The 23,463-nt window shown below is 41.2% G+C and overlaps 2 protein-coding genes across 6 annotated transcripts in view; one reads left to right on the top strand and one right to left on the bottom strand.

Annotated features, from left to right (window-relative positions):
• The window catches only part of PPP4R4 (protein phosphatase 4 regulatory subunit 4), a 57,527-nt gene extending 55,963 nt beyond the window's left edge, over positions 1-1,564 (bottom strand). Inside the window, exons 1-2 of the mRNA XM_030452003.1 lie at positions 1,426-1,564; positions 869-942 (exon numbers count right to left, since the gene is read on the bottom strand). Coding sequence (XP_030307863.1) covers positions 869-942; positions 1,426-1,542 — 191 coding nt within the window. The 5' untranslated portion in view covers positions 1,543-1,564. The remainder of the gene's footprint in view (positions 1-868; positions 943-1,425) is intronic.
• A 159-nt stretch (positions 1,565-1,723) lies between these two features.
• DDX24 (DEAD-box helicase 24) lies at positions 1,724-23,254 on the top strand. Of its 5 annotated transcripts, none has more exons than XM_030452396.1 (11): positions 1,724-1,841; positions 2,480-2,620; positions 8,175-8,707; positions 9,063-9,771; positions 12,424-12,801; positions 14,501-14,654; positions 15,051-15,566; positions 17,640-17,715; positions 18,292-18,480; positions 20,388-20,517; positions 22,210-23,254. In XM_030452396.1, the coding sequence occupies exons 4-11, from the start codon at positions 9,069-9,071 to the stop codon at positions 22,452-22,454; spliced, it is 2,391 nt and encodes a 796-aa protein (XP_030308256.1). In that variant the 5' UTR covers positions 1,724-1,841; positions 2,480-2,620; positions 8,175-8,707; positions 9,063-9,068; the 3' UTR covers positions 22,455-23,254. The 5 variants fall into 5 exon arrangements, with proteins under 5 accessions (XP_030308256.1, XP_030308254.1, XP_030308255.1 ...); XM_030452394.1 differs by having other exon boundaries at positions 9,051-9,771; XM_030452395.1 differs by lacking the exon at positions 2,480-2,620 and having other exon boundaries at positions 9,051-9,771.
• Positions 23,255-23,463: the final 209 nt, after the last annotated feature.

Raw genomic sequence — 23,463 nt, 5'->3', positions numbered from 1 at the left:
AAAAGCATAAAAGAAACTTAGTATCAAAAGTAGTATCAGTGGACAAAAATGCTTACCTAAAAATAATGTTACATGCCACAAAAAGAGAAAATAAAGGCACTGAGAATATCTGCTCTACACACTGAGGACAAGCACAGACTAGAAGAACAGCAGAATAAGCAAACTGAAAGGGAGCTGCAGCTGGTTGTCCAATTACTCGGTATTGTTTAAAAATGCATATTCAAATCCAAATCTCTCAGAACATTTGTGCTCTCAAAGATGACTTACCCAGTAGCCGAAAGATCTGTATTTTAAACTATCAACATTTAATTTATTCAAGTAACTACAAATATATACTTTAGAGTACAAGAAGAAGGATGTAAACTGAGAAAAACAGAACACTGGCACGTATTAATACAGCATCTCCTACAGTATTTCCTAAATACTTCAGTAATTTCTCAAGTTTTCTCTTGTGAAAGCCCAGATTTATACAGTATGCTCTAACAGTTCTCTTATCAGACTGTGGTAACTGCTCATGCCTTAAGAGTGAGTATGAAGTCACAGAACAATTGGTAGTACCACTGTTAAGACTCGGGAAATTTTGCAAAATCAATTGCAGGGAAAAAAAAGATAAAGTACAACTCGGTGTTGGTGAGGATCATATTAGAAATTCAGGAAAAAAATGTTTATACATGTATGCAAGTATCATAGTCTATGCATCTCTTTAAAAAATTACAGTATCTATTTATATCTCCCCTATCTGTTTAGCATAGCAGAAAGCAAAAGCACTACTATTGAAAGAAAATAAAAGGCGTGGAGTAAAGCACTAAAAAAGATGTATGTAAGCAGGATGGTCAGCAACGTTTCACAGTAATATTTTAGGAAATACCTGAGTAGATAAACAGCCCTTTCAATATCACTGAGTTCTTCATCAACTGTCAATCTTTCTATTTCTTCTGGTGTCTGTCAAGCGTGAAATAGAGAATATGAGTTTACAACGTCTTAATATTTCATAATTTTAATCTCCTTAAAACAGCCTCTTTCTCCTGACGTGTCCCAGTATATTTTCATGAACAATTAGAATTTAATTACTGAAATCTCCAGCCCAAATTTTCAAATTCAGTCAAATAAATCTTTCACCAGGAAAAGATGGAATGCAATGGAAGTTCCATGTAGGACACTGTATAATTAATCACTTAGAGTATAAACAAGTCACAAATAAATTAAAGACCTAAGTTAGGTTTTTTTTTCAGCTTAATATTCTTATGCTGAAAAGACTAAGTCCCTGCCACACAGAATTAGAGACTGTTTATTCCAAAATTACTGAAAACAATTTTTAGTATCCCGGTGCCATAAAAAAGCTGTCTGTTCAGTTAGCTGTGCATAAATAAAAGAGTCACAATTTCAAATGGATTTTAAAGCATTGTTCCATTTTGAAGCATGTACCTTCAGGCTCCTGCGTACTGGCCTCTCTATAATAGTTAGTTCTTGCAGGTCTTCTATGTATCCAAATAAATTGCTCTGACTAAAATCCATTTTGGAGAAGAAGATTATCGGATGCATGAGACAACTAAAGCCTTGGGCACCCGCCGCTCTCTCCCCGAGCCTCACATCGCACTGACGGAGGCAGGACCGACACGGCGCACACCCCCCCGGCCGCGCCAGCCGCCCGCCTCCCGCCGCCGCCAGCGGCCTCGCCAGCGCACACACTGCGGCAGCGCCCGCCCGCCGCCTCCCGCCCCCGCCCAGCCCCTGTCGGGAGGGAAACTTTCTCCGCTTGGCCCGGGCGGGCGGCGAGCGGGGCTGGTGACTGCAGCGCACGGTGCCCGCAGCCCGCTGCAGCCGCCGGTCCCTCGGCGGGGGTGAGTTTTCGGCCAAGTTTCGCCTCTTGGCGGGCCGGCCCTGTCCGCAGTAGGGGGACGAGGGGGCCAGGATGGCTCCGGGTGATGGGGGGAGGAGGGAGAATGACGGAGCCTCTTCGCACAGTGTCCGGGGCAGGGTGCGGAGCGGGGCAGCCGCCCGGGGCTGCACGAGTGCTGCCTCCGCCCGCCCCGCCAAGGGAGGAGGGACAGTCGCTGTGGTGCAGTGACGCTCCCCGCCCCCGTCCCACTCCCGCGGTGAAGCCTTCTCCCGGCGCCCGCCCCAATGCGGGGCCGAACGCTACCGCACCTGAGTTGGGGCAGCCCCGCAGCCCGACCGGCCCCCGCGATGGGGCCGCCACGGCACCCCCGAGCTTGTCGCCGCAGCAACGCGGCGCCGCGGCGGCCTCCGCGGGGCAGAGAACCGCCCGAGCGCAGCCATACCCCACTGCGCGGGGGCAACCCCCGATCCCTTGAGGCCGGTGACCCCTTAGGACGCCGCGACAAAGAGGCGTTCCCCGGGGCGCTGCCTAACCCTAACCATAACCCTAGCCCTGACCCTAACCCTAACGCCCCACCCCACGGCCTGCTGTGGGATCCTCTGCCGCAGCTGTGGCCTTCGTGGGCTTCCCTTCCCGCAGCTACAGCCGCCCTGAAGCTCCTCTGCTGCTGCATCCTTCCCCACGGGCTCTTAGTCCACTGCCACCATCCCCTCAGCTCGGGTAGCGACCCTGTCCACCAGTCCTAGGACAGCCTACCCTTGTCCCACCGTGCTGTAACAGGTATTTTGAAGAATTTCACAGAAGAAACCTGTAAAAACATCCTGATTTGTAAGACGTGTAGATGGGGTGCTAAGGGACACGGTTTAGTGGTGGATTTGGCAGTGCTGGGTTAAAGGTTGGACTTGATGATCTTAAAGGTCTTTGCCAACCAAAACAGTTCCAAGATTCTAATGAAATGTCCATAGCAGGTTCCTCCCACAGTTACGGCTTTTATATTAATCTGTAAAAAATAAAAAACAAACAAGCAAATCCCAACAAAGAAAACCACAATAACAACCCTGAAACAAAACAAAACTTTGACTTCACTGACAGTCAGTTGTGAATCTGCATGGAAGCTATCACTTCCACCCTTCATAACTCTTGACTCTGCTTACATCCTTCTCCCTGACTTGGCTTACCACTCACTTTTAGAGCAAGGCAGATTTCAATATGGTTATTCTTCCTGATAATGCAAGGAGGACTTGGATGCTGTAAGATTTATCATTCTAGCTTAGAGACAAGGAATACAGTGGAGGTACAAAGCAGATGATTTATTTCAGAATAAAGGTATGCCATTTTAACTGGTGGTCAAATAAGCATGGACATGCTGTCTTGTTGCAAGACAAACCTCTCTTGGGCCACAGCGCTCCAAGGTCCAAACAGGTGTTCCAGCAGAAACTCACAAATAGTGCTCTGAGTCTATTGCCCTCAGGACTGGTCAGCCTGGCTCAGTGCTACTGCTCTGTAAACAGCTAACCTCTCTGCTGGCTTGCTCAGGAATGAGACATGATTGTGCTCCAGGCCTCACCTTTTATTGGCCCCCTAATCCTGCTCATGCGCAGCTGGGGCCCACCCTAATTAGGCACAGGTGGGCTTAACACAAGCTCATGCCCACTACCTGGCAATTAGTGGCACCTGGTTGCCTCATTTCACTACACTGTCTGGTTTTAAGATGAAGTAAGACAGCTTCTTTTGGAAGGCAAAATGCATCTAGGACAAGAATAAACATGCACACAGTGATACTAAGCATTTACTAAGTTAAGTAGTTGTCTAGCTCTCAAGACAAGTGGCCTTTGCAATAATTATATAGAGCACAACTAAACAATCACACACCAGGAGTTAAAAACCCCTTGTCAATATTGTACAAAGGCTGATTCCAGTGGGTGCCACTATGAAATGCCTGCATGACCCAGTAAATTTTGTTCATAAAGTATAAAAATAATTTGTAAGGATCAGATAATACAGTAGTATATTGCCCAGAATTTGGTCAAATTTTTGTAATTGGTAAGTACCTCATCTTTTATTTATCAAAAATTTATGATGGTCCTTTGTATGTTACTTCCCTGCATACCAGTGAGGCCCAGTTCTGTGTTCAGTTAAACCAATAAAACAATGACATTAAAGCATCCTCATTGTTTTTCAAGCATACAACAGAAATACTAGCATAAAAATATAATCCAAAATACATATGAAACTGTTATGTAATAGAAAATAAAAAATATTTTGAGTTTTCAAGGCATTAATTAATATGAAAACTATATTGAGCATCTCTTTCATATTATTCTTTTAACCAGGGAATGTAATCAGACCACAGATGCATTACCTACAACTGAACCTAAGTCTTCTCAGAGTAGTTAACTGACTAGCTCCACAAGGAGAAAAAAGTTCAAATAACTGTTCTCAAATTCAGAATCGTGAGATGATGCGGCTTTCTGAAAATTATAAGTATTAAGAAAACATAACAAAAATCCCAATCTCAGTTAGTTAGAAAAGTCTTTTTGCAAGTTCATCCTGCAAATAGTTTTGATATTTTTTTTTTAATTTTCATGTTTGGAAAAGACCTCTAAAATTTTTTTTAAAAATCACTATCCCACTAGAGCATGTCCTGAAGTATTCTTGTGAATCTTAAAGAATCTCTGAGACTTAAGACATTTCCTTTTGTGTGTGTTGAATTAAGAACTCATTGCAGTTTTCAGATCAGGTATATTATGATTTTTCTATTATATTTTACATGAATTTTGTAAGCCACCAAAGAAGAGGGGGTTTTATCAACAGTGTGTCTTTAGTGCCTTTAAAAATCTGTCCTTATAACTCATCCAGGAAACACTGTACAGGCATTACAGTGTCCCATTAATTTTAAAATCAGTTAAAGAGATGTTAAAGAGATGTAGAAATATCCTGGAAATGTGAAAATCAGAATAAAAATATTTTTGTTTCTGAAAATTGAAAACTGGACCAGAATAAAGACCACAGAAGGAATTAGCTTGCTCAGATTCAATTTGAATATAGCTCCTTTTGATCCACACATTTGCCAGCTAGAAAAATAAACAAAACCTTGTGTAGTTTTTTTACAAAACCACATATATAAAATTTAACTCCCTCATAGCAAACCTGCAGGCATATTTGCCCCAGTGTTCTGTCCTGCTCATCACACATGACTTCCACTGCTGCTGCTTTCAACTCCTCCTTTTCCCACTACTGTCTTCTCCCAAATAAAGCTGTACTTCCTGCTTCATTCTAATCTTGCCATCGCTGTTGTAATGGAATGAAAAGCTATTTCATACTGCTTTTCTGTAATACAGAGTGAGAAGATAAAAATTTAGGAAGTCTCAGCATGTACTGCAAAGCCTGAATCAGCTGGAATATGAAGGAACTGGTTTGGCAGATACAGAAGAAATGCAAAGAAATGCTTTCAGGCAAAATGTTGTGCACTGCAGACGAAAAGCCAAACCAAAACAAGAGAGAAAATAGAGCAAAATATATTTGAATTAGGTGGGGGAGAGGGGGCACTATGGGCTAACTTGAAAGCTGCTTTCTTTCCAGGGTGGGGGCTTTGTTTTTAAATTTGGACTTCTGGACAGCTTTGGTAAAGATCAAAACACTTAATTCTTCATTTCCCCTTTTTCTCTTAATTTACTATTTCACAAAAAATAAATACCCTTTCATAATGTATACTATGTAGCTTATGCAGTGTTTAATCACAGTTTGGCTCAGGACTCAGCCCCTAAAGAATGCAGAAGTTGTTCAGTCTGCTCACCACCAAGAGGTGGCCAGAGCTGGATCAGCTCTCTCCGATTCCAAATGAGCAACCTCTAAATTTTCATGCAGCATTAATGTTCCATATAATGCCTCAACCTTACAAAACAAGATTCTTGATTCCAGTTATACTCGAAGTAAGAATGTCTCCATGAATGGCAGTTAGTGAGTCTTCAGAAAATCTCCATGTCGAGGTAAATCTGTAAGAATATTTATCTAAAATAACCATGCACAAAAATCTGGGTGTAGTTCGGAACTGTGCTTGGAATGTAGCATTCACAAACCTCAGCAGGAAAAAAATATTATTTAGGATATTTTCCAATTTGTTGCTAAGAAACTATTGCTTAATTTTCTTATTGTTATTTGCAGAAAATCTCTGATTGTTCTTTTACCACTTCAGTCATCTCCTTCTAACAGCTACATAAATAAAAGGGGTACAAAGGAAAAAAAACACTGGAACGTGTTTATCATCTGCAAACTGGTCTCCCATATTTTTTCTTGTAACCTTTTACTCTCCAGTAAGATCTAAAAATCAAAAGAGATTATTTTACAATGACACAGAAAAGATACTTAAATTACTTTTTGTAACTATTTTGTTTTGTTACTATTTATGTAATATATAAAAATGTTAAGATTGCAGTCGCTGAATTCTTCATGTGTTTCTGTAAGAAACTGTGTAATATGCTACCCTCTCTCCAAAAGTGAGCAGGAAAGGGAAACCACTTCTGGATCCAGCAGCACATTAGATAGTACTTGGCATGGTGCAGGGTCTAGAGCTCAGCCTTCCACACAGCGACAAGGCTGGTGCACTCCCCAAAGTTCTATGGTTCAGGATAGGCATCAGCACCAGTAGGCAGTAAAAATGTATGCACCCGAATTCCAGAGGTGAAGGGACTTTACTGGTATGGAGATGGTCGAGCTCCACCTGCCTGCCTTGGAGCCAAAGACTGGCACTGCTGTTATTTGTAACACCAAGACAGCCAATGAGTCCAGTTCCTTGCTATGACAACCATGGACACTATCTCTCATGCACATGTCAAATTTAATATTAAAACTAACAACTTTTTGCCTTTGAATGTTTTTTACTTATTGGTTACCATAGAAACATAAGATTTCCTACCTAAAATTACTGTTGGACAGACCAAATTTCTTCTTGTGCCAGGGTTGTCCTTGAATTATTCTTTCTTTTCTGGTATTTAAAGACTGCAGTCACATGGGCTCTAATCCTGAGTTAAATAACCTAAGATCAGCAGTTAGTCTTCACTCCTAAAATGGTTCTTCATCCCCCTGATCACCCCAGTAGTCCTCTTGGCATCCTGCTGCAGTTCAACTTCTTAAAGAACATAAGCATCAAATGCTGTTTAGCCTTGTTCACATGAAGGTTATGAATTCAAAGCATCTCCTCATGCTCACAGGCAGATCAGTGTCCATGATGATTGCCTGGAAGTGAAACTGTCCTCAAAAAAAAAAAAAAAAATAGTATTTGATATGCTTATTTCTGACATTGGCATTAGGACATAAAAAACCCAAACAAACCCAAAACTAAGCCTCCATTTTCCCATCGTATCATTGAAGAAGCACCTGCAAATACCAGAGAAAAGAAATAATTGTAATTGTTGCTGTCACTGGACCTTAATTTACCATCCTAATCTCTCTTCTAGAAACCTCACCCTTCTCCTCCCCATGTCTCATAGTAAAACAAGCTGTTGAGAGCATCTGCCAATCTTTTAGCAAAAATTATCAGAGTATATAATTTATGATGCTCTTTCTACATCAAGATCAAGCTGCAAAGAGCACTTGGTCACACAGAAGATAAGAAAACATTGTCACCTCAGCGGTATGCATGCTTCTATAGCCATTTGTAATTCTCCTCCAAACTGCATTAATTTATCTACAATATTCTCAACAGGGATAACTAAGAAACACATTAACACATAAGCAAGCATGAGTAACAGATTTTTTATTGAATGAGCAATGCTAACAACATGAAACCTTAGCTGCTGTTTTTAGAGCTGAAATTTAGGAGGCTTTTTCTGCATTCTTTCTTGAATTAGATGTAATACACACTCAGTAATACACAAATGATCTATAGAGGTGCTGATTATATTCTGAAAGAAAATCTTTGGTTTCAGGAAGGTAAACAAATTTTCCTATTCCTTGTCGGGCTTGCTGTAGTATGTCTAAATCAACACTTAAGTACTATTCATGCAAGCAGTACCTAATGTAGCTGTGCTACATAGCTACTAATGTACTTGTGAACGATAAAGGCATTGCCTTATTAGAAAAAAGGTGTGTGTGCTCTGCCAGGCTGGGGAAGCAGCTCTCCTCCTCAACACTCAGTCCAAGGGCACTGCCAGCTACAGCTACCCCGCTGTTTGCTTTGTTTATGACGTTAAAAATTCTAATGCTAGCAAGCAGTTACCACTCTCCGGTAAAAAACAAAACAGAACAGAACAAAACTACCCAAGAACTGGAATGAGAATCCTCATTCACGCTATTTGCTTACACGTTACTTTGTCTCCTTAACCTCATCACACAGCCAAACGCAGAGGGAGTCTGAAGCCCTCTGGAGAAGCCGTGGCAGAGCACCCAAGCCAAGACCTTGCTGAGAACAACCCTGAAGCAGCCCGGAGGCTTCCACAAGCAGCGGCTGCACAGCGCCCTTCGGCACGGCCCCGACAGCAACACCCCCGCTCCGCTCCGGAGCCCACGGGGAGCCCCGTCTCTCCACTCCCTTCACAGCCGGGACGCGCCTAATGGGCAACCCGGAAACCCGCGGGCTCCTGTCCTAGAACCCTTCGCTGCCCAGCCAAGAAGGGACAGCCCAGAGCCCTCGGGCGGTACCCCCGGGCGGGTCTCTCCCCCACGCCGCACCCCCGAGGACCCCTCCGGCTGCTGAGGCCGCTGCCCCGCGCTCCAGCCAGGTGCATGCGCGCTCCTCCTCCCACCCGGCCCCGCCCCCTGGGTGCGCGCCCGCCGGCGCCTCGGAGTGACGTTGCGCTGTGATGGAGGCGCCCGCAAGCGCACGCGGTGATCGGGGGCTGTAGCGCGGCCCTGGGGCTACAGCGCAGGGTGAGAGCGGAGGGGAGTGAGGAGAAGGGAAACGGGGGGAGCGGAGAGGGGGGGAGCCTCGGGCCGCAGCCCGGTGGGGCCTCTCGGGCGCGGGCGGTCTCCGGGGTACGCAAAGACGGGAGCTTCGCGGCCTGCGGGGCTTTATTCTGGAGATTTTAGTTTTATCCCCGGAGCTATTCCAGGCACGAGAGTGTAGTTCTGGCCTGTTGTGGTTAAATTTAAGGCTGCTCATATCTTTTCCCCCAAAATAATGTAATTATTTCTTGCGGTCCTGTGTGGTTGAATATAATCAATGTAGCCCTCATTCTTACCACGTGATCCCCTGCTTTTTTTTACCCCCCAGTGTCTTTTTTAGGTAAAAATGGAGGCAAAAAAAGGAAGGAGATTCAAATCGTCATTTAAATTGAAGCAAAAAGGCATTCAAATAATAGGGGAATGGAAAACTGTGCAAATCGACCCCAATCTATTTGCTGATGAGGAGTTTAAAGATATAGTATGCCTGGAAGAACTTACAGACTACAGACTAGTAAGTTCTTCCAAAGTGGGCAAAGTAAAAGAGAAGAAGAGAAAAGCTGAGAGTGCTTCAGAAGTCAGTGAGGAGGAGGAGGAAGAACCTGTTATCCCTCCCAAAAAGAAAAAGAAAGGTTTGAGAAGCAAAACAGATGAAAGTGCTGATCCTAATGCAACAGAAATTGATGTGCCAATTGGTGTGGAGGCAAAAAGTAAAGCAATTGAAGTGGCAGCTTGCAAGGACCATGGAGATGTGACTGAGAGCACTTCAAGCTCAAAAGATGTTCCAAAGAAAAAGAAAAAAAATAAGGGTTCTCAAGAAGGTCTTCCATCAGTAACTAGTTCTAAGAAAGTTAAAAACTGGACAACGGAAGTTTTATCTGCTTCAACTGACCACAAAGCTGATGTGTCTGCATGGAAAGACCTATTTGTACCTGAACCAGTGCTGCGGGCCTTGAGCTACCTGGGGTTTAGTGCTCCAACTCCTATTCAAGCCTTAGCCTTACCTTCTGCCATCCGGGATAACATGGATGTTCTTGGGGCTGCAGAAACAGGTATGAATCTGTTGAATGAGCTTTCCATCTCCCCTCTTTAAATGCAACTTATTGCCTCAATTTTTTATATGCAGCAAAAGGAACTTTTATATGTTTCAGAAGAGCTTGTATCTTTTGCATAGCCAGCATACTGTCAATGGTTTGTTGTGAAGTGTTAAAACTTAAAGTTTCAAAAACTGGGCATTCTGTCTTTGCCAGGTACAGTGTACAAAGCTCAGATGTCTCAGTCAGTTCTTATGCTTTTCCTGTTTTGGGAACTGTAAGGTGATACACTGCAAAGGGCAGAGTTATTGAAAGAGAGGATCATGTTCCAACAGCCTAACTGTTGGCAAAGCAGAAAACTCAGTTCCTCTGAAAATGATTCAGTATTGGCTTGGAGTAGTAGATACATGTTAGGCACAGTGTTAGGCATTATGAATGTGGCTGAATATGCCCAGGCCTTTGTTGTAGCAGAGCAGGTTCACTTTGTGTCTCTGGGCTTGGACTGTTCTCACTGCTTATGCTGAAAGTTTTACATTGATCTGTTAACTGGAGGGGCACCCTCTCTTCTCCAGCTTGTGATCAGGTCATGCTTTTTTCTCTGCTCGTTTTTAGCCTTTGTGAAATTTGTTACAGCTCCTTTTTTAACTTAAACAATGCAGTGAAGTCTCAGAACATTATTTTCCCTCTTAAATTTTTTTTTGCTGCTCACACCTTTGAGGTTTCTTCTGCTTTAGCAGTGCAACATTTGTTCCCCGATAAAAACTAAAACCAGGAAGCACAATTGGAAGTTGTTCTGGTTTAGAGGCTTCTTTCGTGCTGTTTTCATCTGTTCCAGTAGCCTTATCTCTCTTTTTGTCTTGGAAAGCCATTTACTGCTCTCAAGCATGAAAGTATTGTAACTAATAAGATAGGTAGTCGTTTGCATTTCAATTTAATTAGAAGCAAGGTTAGTGCTGTTAGGTTTAATGATACTAGAAAGCCCTGCAGGGAGTGTTTTTGAAAATGGAACTGAAAATTTAAATCGTGCTTTTATGCTGTAAAGAAAGCTCTTTTGGCAGTGCTGGGAAGCAGTTCCTTTCTAGATGCAGAATGGAAAGCATGGTTGGGGGCTGCTGTCTCATTTTGCATAACCCTTCGGTAGTAAGACTCTGGTTTGTTTTCTGTTCTTTCATGGAAGAAAGCCAGGTTCTGACCAGAGAGCCCAGTGGATTCTCTGGGTTTGGGCCTCAGGGAGGAAGGTGACAGGTGAAACAGTTACTCATCTTCCCCTTTTTGATAGCACCATAGAGGGGAATGGCAAGATTTTAATACAGCAGTAAATCCCTGTGGAAATGGGATACAGGGAATTCCAAAGTTTGATTTTGCAGTGGATCTAACCAGTTCTGTTTAAATTAGTGAGGCTTTTGGCTAAGGAACCAAATTTTACCTCTGTAAAATCTTACAATCCAAAACTGCTTAAAAGAGCATGAGTTAGCTTAAGCTGTAGTATCTGTATAGTATCTGTATACCAAGATACATTTCTGGTTTTGCAGGCATGACAATAGTATGTGATCTGTTTATTGTGAAAATCAAGGTGCCCTGTGAGGAGAATATTGCTTTAATTCGTGGGTGAATCTTGTGCCTGCAGAACAGTCCCAACTCTCACAGCCATGATCCACCAAGCTGGGTGCAGTACTGACAAAGGAGACTTTGCAGCAGTATTGGTATCTATTGGTATAATGATACTTGGCTTAGTTGTTTAGTAACCAGTATTAAGATTCTCCTCTAAATAGGCAAAGTTATGTTGCTGAATTTGGCACACCATTACAGGTTTGTGATATGGAAAAATGGTGCTCAAGGAATTGAGGTGACATTTCCAGAGGACTGTTTCCCAGCAATGGCCTTGTACAGAAGTGGTGTCATAGTGTCTTTTGCTCTGAATTCTGCTGTTGTGATCAGTGAACTGGTATTTATGAGAACCTTAACTGGGGTGGATGTGGTACCAGGCTTCTAACATCTTTGTTAGCTAGTTCAAGAGGGGATATATGGCAGGGATGTGACTGGAATTTTGATACAGTGAAACCCTGAGAGTGATGTCAGGAGAGCATTTTGTATATGACAATCCTCTTCTCTCTGAAGGGCATTATCAGTTTTATGTGTTTTGATTATAAAAATGTGAGCTGGTGATAGATTAGGAAATTACACAGGGGGAGTATTTAAAAATACAGAAAGTCATAGACACAGTACTGTAAACTTAAGATGGAAATGAATCCTTCAGGTACATTCTAGTTTGTCCTTGGCCTCATTTGCTATTCCTTTATTTGGAGAACATTGATCAGAATTGTCAATTGGGGCACGGAATTCTCCTTACGGGCATAGAGATCTTTAAAAATATCTTGGCTGTAACTGCAGCTTTTAAAAACCACTTTCAGAACAAATCTGCCTGACCTGCTAGATATTGGAAAAATACCTGTTCCTGAGGAAGTGTGCTATTTGTGACCTCAAGGAGATGTATGAATGGAATAGGAGAAAAGATGCCACTACTCTATCTTCTGGTCTTCTAAAGATCAAGAGCTGGTGTTTGTTACAACTGTGTGATTTAAGAGCAGTGTGGGATCAGCTGTTGCTCTTCTTTTCTTTCCAAATAAACGACTTGTCAGTCTGTATTATTATTCTTTTTTTGTTTTCTAGGAAGTGGCAAAACACTTGCATTTGCAATTCCAATGATTCACTCTGTGCTGCAGTGGCAAAAATCAAATAGCCCAACAATGAAAAATGACAGTGTTTCTGAAGAGGTCCATCAGGACCATGATGGAACAAGATGGGAAAATGAAGACCAAGCAAAAAAACTAACCCATCAGCAGGCTGAAGATAGTGGAGATGAAGATGATGCAACTTTCACAACAGGCTGTGTGAAGGTGCTGGAAAATTCTGAATTTGAATCTGGCAGCATGACGCATACTGTTGGCTCCCATAAAAAGAAACCTCTTTTAGGACTGGTCCTTACCCCCACAAGAGAATTAGCTGTACAAGTAAAACACCACATTGATGCAGTTGCAAAGTTCACAGGTATGTTAACGCTACAGGCCATGTCCCATGTTACACTGGGTTTGGATCTTGGCATTGGTGTTGAGCCAGAATGAATGTGTGGCACAGTTTCTACTGCATCATAAAACTGGAGGGACTTCTGAAGGGTCAGGGTTCATAGTTACTAATATTTGAAAAGTGCATTAAGGTTCTTCAGCGATATGCATGTGGAAGTAAACAGTTAGTGTGGAGTATTTTGCTTTAAAATATTTCTACCTTCAAATGGCTATTGACACATCCTTTAGCAACACTGAATTGGTACTAGATACAGCTAAATAAGTGACTGTGCCACCAGACACAGTTAGCTGTGGCCTCGTTTTGCATGTTGTAGGTTATAAAAAGTAATTTAATTACAGATTATATTAGATACACATTTCATAATTTTCTTTTTTTTTTTTTTAAATGTATGTGTATATATATAGATTTTTCTCTATATAAAAGGAATTACAGCCATGATTTTTAAGGGTAGAAGACATTGCTGCATTGGCTGAATTAACTCTTACAACAGTCAGGCCACATGATGTTTTGGGTCACATGTTTGATGACAACAACCCTATCCTATTCCTTTCACTTCTAAACCAGAGGTCAGCATATCTCTTAAGTGAATGAGTGAGAATAGAAGACTGCTCAAGATGGGGAGAACTGGGAAACAACTGCCCACTCACCCAGGAGTAGTAGTTGTTTATTTATTGGAGAGGGTATGTAGAGCAGTGAACTGTTTTTACGCACATCTGCCTCTGGTGTCCATACATCCTGATGTGCTCATTAGTTTAGAACTGATTGCAATGCTAATTTTATCTCATAAACTGAAATAATCAATTTATGTCAGTACAGTTCTGATAGGAGCAGTGCTATTGGTGTGTAAAGAAAATCTGCTGCCCAAGTGATGTATAGTGCTGCAGCAGGAAAGAGAATGTTTTGGTGTAGGCTTGCTTCATTGTCTCAAATTCAGTGTGAAAACAATCCCCACCTGGAAGCATCAGGTTCCAGAAGTAGCAGAGAAGAGAGATCAGTGAAGAAACAGAGAAGAGAAATCGGTGGTAGCTTGGATACTGGAGGAATCTTGTACAGTAGCATTGAGTTTGTCAGGGGCTGGTGTATTCTTTGAAGAAATTGGATGAAATAAGCCATGTGTAGAGACTGCTTTCAAATCTAAGCCCCTTCTAGCACCTGAGCAAATAGCTTAAAGCTAACCTGGGGTCTTCTGTGCTACTGTGTAGTCCAAACAGTCATTAATTGGGCAGGAGCATTCTTGTTAGGATTATTCCATAGCAAATGAGCAGTTAGCAAGACAAACGTTTCTCAGTCTTATTCTTGGAGGGGTCTGGTGGCTGTTCATAATGGAACATGCTTGTTCAATGCAAATAAAATTTATGAAACATGAGACTGATGTATGGGTAATCAAAAGTAACAACTATGAAGGATACATGATTCTTCCTGCTATTGGAAGACAGGTGCACTAAAAGAAAGATTATTTTTAGTGTCAAACACATGAGGATCTCTGTAAAACTGAGGGCATTTCTGTGTGTTCATTGTTACATAAAACCCCCTGAAGTTTCTTATCCAGAAAGCTTGCTAAATCCTGTGTTACAGACATTTTGAACTCCTTCTTTGAGTGGATGTTTGTAAAGACATTCACTGATAAATTAGGGAAATGAAAACTAATATTTATATGTTCTAGGCATTAAGACTGCAATTCTGGTTGGAGGGATGGCTCCACAGAAGCAAGAACGTGTACTCAATCGGAAGCCAGAAATTGTAATTGCAACCCCAGGCCGTCTGTGGGAGTTGGTTAAAGAGAGACACCCACATCTTTCAAATCTTCGGCAGCTCAGGTAAATATGACTTTTGGACTAACTGCTGGATACTGAACTGAACATCACTGCACACTGATAGTGTTTACTAACTGATTAAATAATTTAGATTGCATAAGATCACTTATTTCTTTGCCAGAGTGTTATATTGAAATTGCACAGTGGTTAATTGATGGAAGGAAATGTCAGTTAAAGCCAGTTAAAAAAAAAAAAAGCGCCTCATAAAAGCCTCATTTTTCCTTTAGAAACTTGATTTTTCCAAAGAAATGTGGAGCTACCTCAGAGTACCTGGTGTTACTTTGGGGTTTAGACACAGAAATTCCTTTGTCTGTTTAGCAGGAAATGTGCTTTTGAAGTGTACCAGATTTGTATTTATCTGTAGAAGTGCATTTTTACTATGTGTTTTCTATTTGACAGGTGCCTTGTAATTGATGAAGCAGACCGAATGGTTGAGAAAGGTCACTTCTTAGAGCTGTCTCAGCTGCTGGAAATCTTAAATGATTCACAATATAATCCTCACCGACAAACATTTGTTTTTTCTGCCACTTTGACTTTAGTCCATCAGACTCCCTCAAGAGTTTTACAGAAAAAGAATGCTAAAAAGATGGACAAGAAGACCAAACTAGAACTCTTAATGGAAAAAGTAGGAATAAAGGCCAAACCCAAAGTAATAGACTTAACAAGGAAAGAAGCTACTGTTGAGACTCTCACAGAAACCAGAATCCACTGTAATACCAACGAGAAGGACTATTACCTCTATTACTTCCTTCTCCAGTATCCAGGAAGAACCATGGTCTTTGCAAACAGCATAGACTGTATCAAACGTCTCACTTCTCTTCTCACAATCTTAAATTGTGATCCTCTTCCTTTGCATGCCAACATGCACCAAAAGCAAAGGCTGAAAAACCTGGAAAGGTTTGCTGAGAGAGAGAGGTGAGTTGGTTTTCCACTTTCTAGTAGAGATAAAAAGAAATCATCTTAAATGTAGTGGGGAGAAGAAACAGCTCTGATAGAGTAGGAGCAGTTGGGGGAGTTTTCTTTAGATGCAAGTTCCTCATTCATGAGCCCAAGCTATTGAGGATTAAGGATGAGGTTTCAAAGGATGATTGAGGTGATGAGTTGGAGTGAGTTCTGTGGAAGGCCACCAGGATGGTCAAAAAGCACTGGCTCTGCAAGGGGAGAGTTTGAGGGTCCTGGGTTTATATCACCTGGGAAAAAGACTTTGTTGGGACTTAATGACAACCCTGCAGTATCTTAAAAGAAGGTTACCAAGAAGATGGAGCCAGGCTTTTCAAATTGGTATGTGGTAGGAGGCTGAGGGATAAGGGGTACAAGTTGAAATGGTTCAGACTGGGACATAAGAAAGAGCTTATCCTCTGTGAGGACTTTCTGGCATTGAAACAGACAGCTCATACTTGGAGGTTTTCAGGGCTCAGCTGGATAAAGCCCTGAGCAACCTGGTCCAGCCTTATAGCTCATGCTGCTTTTAAGGCCTTGTTTTCAGCTGTTATGCTTTTATAACAGTCCTGCACACCTCTCTGCTCCTGGCTCTGCAGCTCATTTGATCCCTCTGTAAGTTGTTTTGCTAACCCAACAGAAAACCACTTTTTGCTGGGTTAGGGTTTTGTGAATTTAGTTAGATGAATTAGCTTCCTGAGGGTGAAGGTGTCCTAGAGCAATGCAGAAGAAGGGGCAGTGGTGCCTTTCATCAGCAGTGGGCAAGCAGGTTTACCCAAGCAGGCCTGTCCTGCCATTTTAAGAATTACTGTTTCCTGCTGGCTTTGGGATGGCTTTTGGAAGAAGGTTGATGGTCTCAGTACTTCCATAATCCAACAGCCTCGCTGTTTAGTGCTGCTGTGAAGTTCCACATGCTATATGACTTCATGGGAATTTGTACCTTGGCTGTAAACTCAGCAGGGAGAATAGAGGCTGAGTTGTCATGATAGCTCTGCAGTAACCCTTGCCAAAATGTAATACCAATGGCATCAGCCAAGGCCAAACAGGGTATTTTCAGACACTGCAGATTTTCATGGCAAGAAGAAATCTGTGAGACCATCCATCACAGTCTCCTGCAGATTGCAAGCTGTAGAATTTTCTCATTTTATTTCTGCTTTGAATCTTGTAGAAATAGAGCATGCAGTCAGGTGCCATAAAACCTTAGCAAATTCCCATTATCTACAAGTTACTCATTGTACTTGCTAGATTTCTTTAAAAATTGTCTGTAGCCTAGGGAAACTTTAATCTCTGTAGTAGACTTTATATAAAAGAATTAACTTTTTGAGTAATTCTCCATTTCTAAGAGTAAGCAGAAATACTAGTTGTCAGAACAAAATTCTCCCCCTCCTTGTACTTCTTGCTTTTAATTTACTGAGAGTACTTTGAGTGGAAGTTCATAGAAGATACTTCAGTGCCAAAAAGCTGTTAATTAAATCTGTAATAATGTTCTTTTTTTTTTTTTTTTTTTCTCAACTGGTAAAACTTCAAAACCTGTTTCTCCTGCCAGAAACATAAACTGTGTTGTTAATAGTATGGTCATGTCAAGCTAGAGATATTTTTAAACCCAGCATGGGCTTAGCACTGAAAAATATAATGAAAAGGGAGTACTCCACCTTCCAAGTGGTTGGAGTAGGTCATTGAATAGTGATTTGATCTAGTGTTCCTCAGAACTGTGAGAGAATAAAAACATAGGAAAACAGAATTCAGACAGGTGGTGAATTTCTTTCTTGGAAACAGACCTGCTGAAGGTAATAGTTCGCATTGTTTTTTTTTAAAAACTTTTTTAAAAGTTTAAATTTTTTTTTAAATTACTGTTTGAAGACTTCCTGTGATGTAATACTGCGTACTCTTTTCTGTAAGGGCAAGCAAATAGCATATTTTCAGCAGATGAGGTAGAACAAATCTGTTCCCTAAATTGCTGTGATAGAATTCCAGGTTGCTGTGCTTTCTGTTCTGGGCAGATTGTTTACTCTTCAATTTTATGTTAATTAAATGTTATCACTTTCTCAGCTGTGTCCTCCTGACAACAGATGTTGCAGCTCGTGGTCTTGATATTCCCAACGTGCAGCATGTCATCCACTACCAGGTTAAAAATTCTTTATGTTTTTGCTTACTGTTTTGGTTTTGAAATAACTTTTTCTGATCCAAACCCTGAACATTGTAAAGCTGTGTTTCTCTGTCCTGTGTGTAGTAGAGTCTTGAGTATAGAGATTTAATCATTATTAATTTATCTGTTCTTAGTGCTTTGTACTTAAGTGCCTCATTGCTGCTGAGACTGACTGTGGTAGGTAGCATCTGATGAATGTGCAATTACATATGAGAAATGACAGAACAGATATAATTCTCTTTGCTTTTTGCTTAACTTTGCTGCTCGAGGGTGTCAAAAGACCCAGCTCTGTAAATCTTTTTTCCTGCTTTGCAAATGAAATGACAGAGGGTCAGCAGTTAGGAGAGACTCATATAAGATTATGCAGGAAAGAATACTGGACCAGAGAACAAAGTATCTCCAGACATCATCTTTCACTTTACCTTCAGCCATGCTACATGCAATGTACCATGTGTATATAGAATTCTGGATCCTCTAGCAACCTCTTGGCAAGTGCATGACAAGCTGCAACAAGCTTTCCATGGCCACCTTCATGGTCTTTGTGAATATTTGCAGGTCCCTCGTACTTCAGAGCTGTATGTGCACAGAAGTGGCAGAACAGCCCGAGCTGCCAATGAAGGCCTTAGCCTCTTGCTGATTGGTCCTGATGACTTGATCAATTTTAGGAAAATTTATAAAACGCTGGAGAAGACTGAAGAATTGCCATTTTTCCCAGTTGAAACCAAGTGCATGGCTTCTATCAAGGTAAAAAGCCAGCAGTCTGTGTAGTTGCTTGCTTACTGTATTACTGCATTGTCCATCATGTTTTTTCCAGGTTTCAGATGAAATTTACTTTTCAGGACCTGAATTTGAAAAAGAATCACACTCTTTTTTTTAAGTGGTATTTCTGATTTCTCCTCAATAACTGGTCCAAGAAAAGTATTCAGACATAAATATCACTTAGATTTTTCCTGCATGTTGTTATGTAGAGCTTGTCCTGACTAGATTCCCAAAAACAGTAGAGGGAAGTGGGTGTGTTTTGTGACTGGGGAGCTGGAATGGCTCCATTAAGAATGTTCTTTAGAGCTTCTTGTGTTATAAATCAGACTAGAGAACAGCAGCAGCAGATCCTGAGATACGCAGTGGTCTGTCTGCCTCTTCTCAGTTCAAGTAGTGAGTTGTCTGCCTTTCTGAAAGTTCCTGCACTGTGAGGCTACAGCTGCTACTGAACCCTATCAAACCACGTATGTCTGCTTCCATAGACTCATTTTTCTCCTCTTGGAGAGGAGAATTTGATTTTTTTTTAAATTTTTTTTCCATCTTTCCCCCTCCACCTGCCAAGTGGTTTTGGTTCCTGAAAGAAATCTGTTGCTTGTAGAGCATTTCTTCAGAGGTTCCTTCTGTGTTTCTAGATGAGTAGTTTTGGCTCTTACCACGCTCTGTCAATTAATGGCCAAATAAATATTGTTACCACACTTAAATTTTCCTGTCATCATTTTATGGTCTTGACTCCTATCCATAACAGTGCTCCTTTCTGCAGAAAAGATGTCTTTGTAATTGTAATTACAGAACTGCAGCCTCCTGCCCTTCACATGGTCAGTTCTCATTTACTTTTCCCTGGACTTAACCACAAAACCATTGTAGCTGAGACTAAGCACTGCTGGTTCTTTATGCCTTTCCCTTTGGTGTGCCCCTTCCCTTTTTCTGCATGCCTTCATACTAGTTCAGTAAAGTCTGAAGGTGTTTCTAACTTGAGAAGAATAGAATTGGTGAACCAGGGCCCAGAGCAGAATGAAAGAGGACTCGAGTTTTACAAAGATGAAAAAATAATATTTAAATTTTTTTGTAACGATCTAGGGAGAATTGACTGCTTTATTATCAGCTGCAAGTTTAATTTCCACTCTCTGGATTTTAATGAACCTGGCAGTTCTGGCTGTTTCTGTCACTGTATAGCACCAGAGTATTCCATTGGGGTGGTCCGGATGTCCTGCACAGTGTTTGTTTTGTGCCACCCTAGGCATATTCCGCACAGTAGAACTTGCTGCTGGGTTGATTATTATTTACTGTCAGTGCAGATTTTCTTTCCATAATGAATCAGTTACTTAATACAGCTTGTCCCAGCTGGAGGCAGCAGGTCAGCTTAGCATTGCTGAACATCTTGTGCCACCTGTGCACAGCTGGGAAAAAGGACAGGACATATTATCCTGCACCTAAGCAAAGATGAGGTACATTTCTGAAAACACAGAAGTAGGTCCTCCCATATGGCCTTCAAGAGCTTACTTCTTCAGAGTGGGATGAAGCTAGTGGCTGAGACTAGTAACTTTTGAGATCCATCTGTACTATATAAATATGTAACTTGGATATGATTGGTATCTGAATCATGATTTGTCCTTGATGTCTCTGAAGTGTTTGCAATGATTCATTTAAAGAATGAGTTAACATTCAGGCATGTTTAGTAGTTGAGATGTTTGAGAAGTCAGATTCTGTCACGGAGCTGGAGAAGGAAAACACTTCAGCAAATGGCGACTTCAGTATGGGGACTACCTGGTGGGACAGCCAAAGGTGTATCTGCACTTCATCTGCATTTTAATGCATGCTGTCAAATAGTGATTCTGCTGAAGTGCCCCCCATTCAAACCGGATTGTAATTGTTCCAATGTACTTTTTTTGCAGGAGCGGATGAATTTGGCTCGGCAGATTGAGAAGGCAGAATTTTTCAACAGTCGGGCAAAGCAACACAACTCCTGGCTCCAGCAGGCTGCAGAGGCTCTTGAGATTGATCTTGATGATGACATGTTTATGGGTAAGTAGAAATGCTTGTTTGTGGGTATGCTTAGTTGGTCCCATATCACTGGTGTCCAGAAGAAACCCTGCCATGGCAGAGGAACTTTTAAAACCTGCAGGGCAGAAGGGGAAGGAAAAGAGTGTCACTACTTACTGCATGGTGTTGCTCTTGTTTTCTTGAGTGGTTGTGCATAGTGCTGCAGATAGTGAGGTGTGACAGTTCTGGCCTGTTAGAGAGAAGTCTGCATGTCATAGGACAGCTGTTTAGCTTCTGGCAAACATAGCATAATCTAACAGCCTGGTATGTCCTGCTTGAATAGTATCCCCTCTGTCAAAGAAAAAGCTGTTTCTCCACTTCAACTTACCTTTCCTGCTTCCCTGTACTTGGGCAGCAGGAGCCTCACAGTTCTGTGTGGGAACACCCAGAAAACACTAGCAAACCAAAAAATATATGATTCTTATGTAGGTTGAATTGTGTGAGCTAAATGGCCAATACTTTATATTCAAGTTGCTGAGATTTTGGTGGTGTCTTAGAAGTACATAATTTCTTATATTTTTTAAATAGAAGATTGTACAGGCTATGCCTCAAAGAATATGTAGGGCTGTGCAAGTACAGGGGCCTATTAGTTAAATGTCATGAAGCTTTGCGTTCCTTAGGTGCACTGTAAAATGCTACATTGTGTTCTGATTTTAGGAGCTGATTTCCCACTAGTTCTCTGAAGGCACACTGAATAGGGGCACTGCCTGGGTCACTTAAGCTCTCTCTAACCTGTTAGCTGCTAAATATGCAGAAACCTTCATTTTGAAGCATGTTCAGATTAATTTTTTTCTTTTACTCATGGCTGGACGAGCTTGTTGTCAGTCACTTTGCAAGCAAACACTAATTGTCTCTGTCCAAACTGTTCAGAAGTGCTCTCAGATAATTAGCAGTTAGCTGTCTTGTTTTGACATAATCTTAGTATGCTGTGCTTAGAAATTAGTTTCAGCACATCCATTCCAACTAAGTTGTGGCTCTCAAGTGAAGCACTTTGTAATTGCCACCTAGAATCTTGCCAGATTCATGCTTTAAAATGTATTCAGTCTCTGAGTCTTCCATAGTATGTTGAAGACCAATTAAAATCTGTCATTCCTTGCATTAATGAAATGCCTCTTATACTGTTACAAAAGATTTAGTAATGTCCTTTAAATTTACAGTACAGCAACCTTGATTTCATTTATTCTCTCCAGATTTCTGACCCTATTAACTATCTCCAATCTCTTCTATGTTTTTCTTTCTCCTTTGTAATTAAATTTCACCACCTCATTGTTTTTTATGCATAAGGAGGAAGGGGCTTTCTGATTTACAGCTTCTGAAATAAGATATGGATAAAGTAATTAAATACTTAGAAGAAGCTTCTGTCTGAGCTAGAAAACCTGGGTAACTTTATCCTCTGGGCCCCCTTTTGTTTCCAAGTCTTTTTTGGGTTAAGAGCCAACTGAATGATACCTACAGTTACTCAGTAGTCAGGATTCTTCTTGACCTCATCTCTTGGACAGGCTGGGTGATACGAAAGAGCCATAGATCACTGGAAGACTGTATGGGAGCTGAGTGATCTTGTCAGAGAGAGAAAGATGAGATTAGCATCTGCCTCTAGCACTGGCAAAGGTGAAAGAGGCCAGTGCAAGTTCTTCTCTTGTTGTAACATTCTGTATGTTTGATTTCTACCACCAGGAAGGAAACCTAGCGAACAAGAAGAAAGCCAGAAGCAAAAGATGCTGAAAGGCATGAAAAAACAGCTAAAACATATGTTGTCCCAGCCACTGTTTAAAGTCCTTATGAAAACCAAGTACCCAACACAGTCTGGAAAACTACTCCTGCCTCCGACATCAGTGGGCACTTCAGAATCTGCTCTACGTACTGTGTCCAAACAACAAGCAAAGAGGAAAAAAATCAATAAAATGAAATTAGACAACTGAGCAAGATCACTCGATGTAACAGAAGCAAGATCAGTCCTTGTCAAGGCTGTCACTGCTTGTGGAAGAATTCAACTAGAAGACATGCAGATCAGAGGATGTTGCCTGTGTGTTGTTTGTTGGTTTGAGAACAAAGCAAAATGTTGATTTAAAGGGCTCTCTTAACATGCAGATAGTTTCTGTTGAATTTTATCTTGGATCTTGTTTTCTTAACATTCTTATTTTTTCTTACTGTCTGTATTAATAGAAGTTAGTTTCAAAATAGTTCTGTTTATTACTATTTTGTGAGATGGGTAAAACTTGCTGGTTAAAATTCATGGTGGGCATGCTCAAATGATGAAACTTGATTTGAATGTTAATATCCTTAAAGGACAGGAGAAGGTAGACTGTATACAGTCTGAGCTGGTAGTCTTGGGAGGTTTGGATTTTATGGCAGCCAGTTCAGTGAGAAAAATGGCAAATATAGGTAGTGTTAACAGCACAGTTCTACTTATGGAAATCTCTCTCAATTTTGTTTTTTCTTCGATAACATTTCTCTGTTCTGTTCTTTACTGGGTTAAATTCCCGTAGTCCTGTGTTTAATGTTTTAGGATGTGCAAAGTCAAGGTGGCAGTGGGCCAGAACTGTCCTAGAAGATGTGTTTTATTAATTCATATTTAGAGTTAAGTCTGTATTTGAAAACACATTAGAATTGTGACCTTTGCTTTAATGGAAGAGATGATGATACAGTGAAATGTCTCTTCTGAAGAGTGCTTCCTGATAATTATGCTTTTAAATAATTTTAACCTGACCTCGGCAAATAATTTTTAAAACTGTTTCTTAAATATGTCAGAAAAATATACTTTGAATTTTTGTTAAATTGGATCTGCTATAGAACCCAAAGCCTGTGTCTGTTTTTAAACATGTCAGATTTCTAAATTGGTCATAGCCCTTTGCACTGAGCAGGCAAGGAGAGGGGTAAAACATCCAAAAGGTAAGACACAGCAATGGGATGTGCATTGGTGGGAGCACA

This window comes from Calypte anna, chromosome 5A (assembly GCF_003957555.1).
Source record: "Calypte anna isolate BGI_N300 chromosome 5A, bCalAnn1_v1.p, whole genome shotgun sequence".
Classification (NCBI taxonomy): domain Eukaryota; kingdom Metazoa; phylum Chordata; class Aves; order Apodiformes; family Trochilidae; genus Calypte; species Calypte anna.
The sequence above is the reverse complement of the archived record's forward strand: the minus strand, read 5'-3'. Positions and strand labels throughout refer to the sequence as shown.

Excerpts from the sequence above, each read along its gene's own strand:
- DDX24 (XM_030452395.1), top strand. The coding sequence starts at position 9,069 with ATGGAGGCAAAAAAAGGAAGGAGATTCAAATCGTCATTTAAATTGAAG. Across the intron at positions 15,567-17,639 it reads AGGTTTGCTGAGAGAGAGAG|CTGTGTCCTCCTGACAACAG; the intron begins GTGAGTTGGTTT and ends TCACTTTCTCAG. Across the intron at positions 20,518-22,209 it reads TGATGATGACATGTTTATGG|GAAGGAAACCTAGCGAACAA; the intron begins GTAAGTAGAAAT and ends TTCTACCACCAG.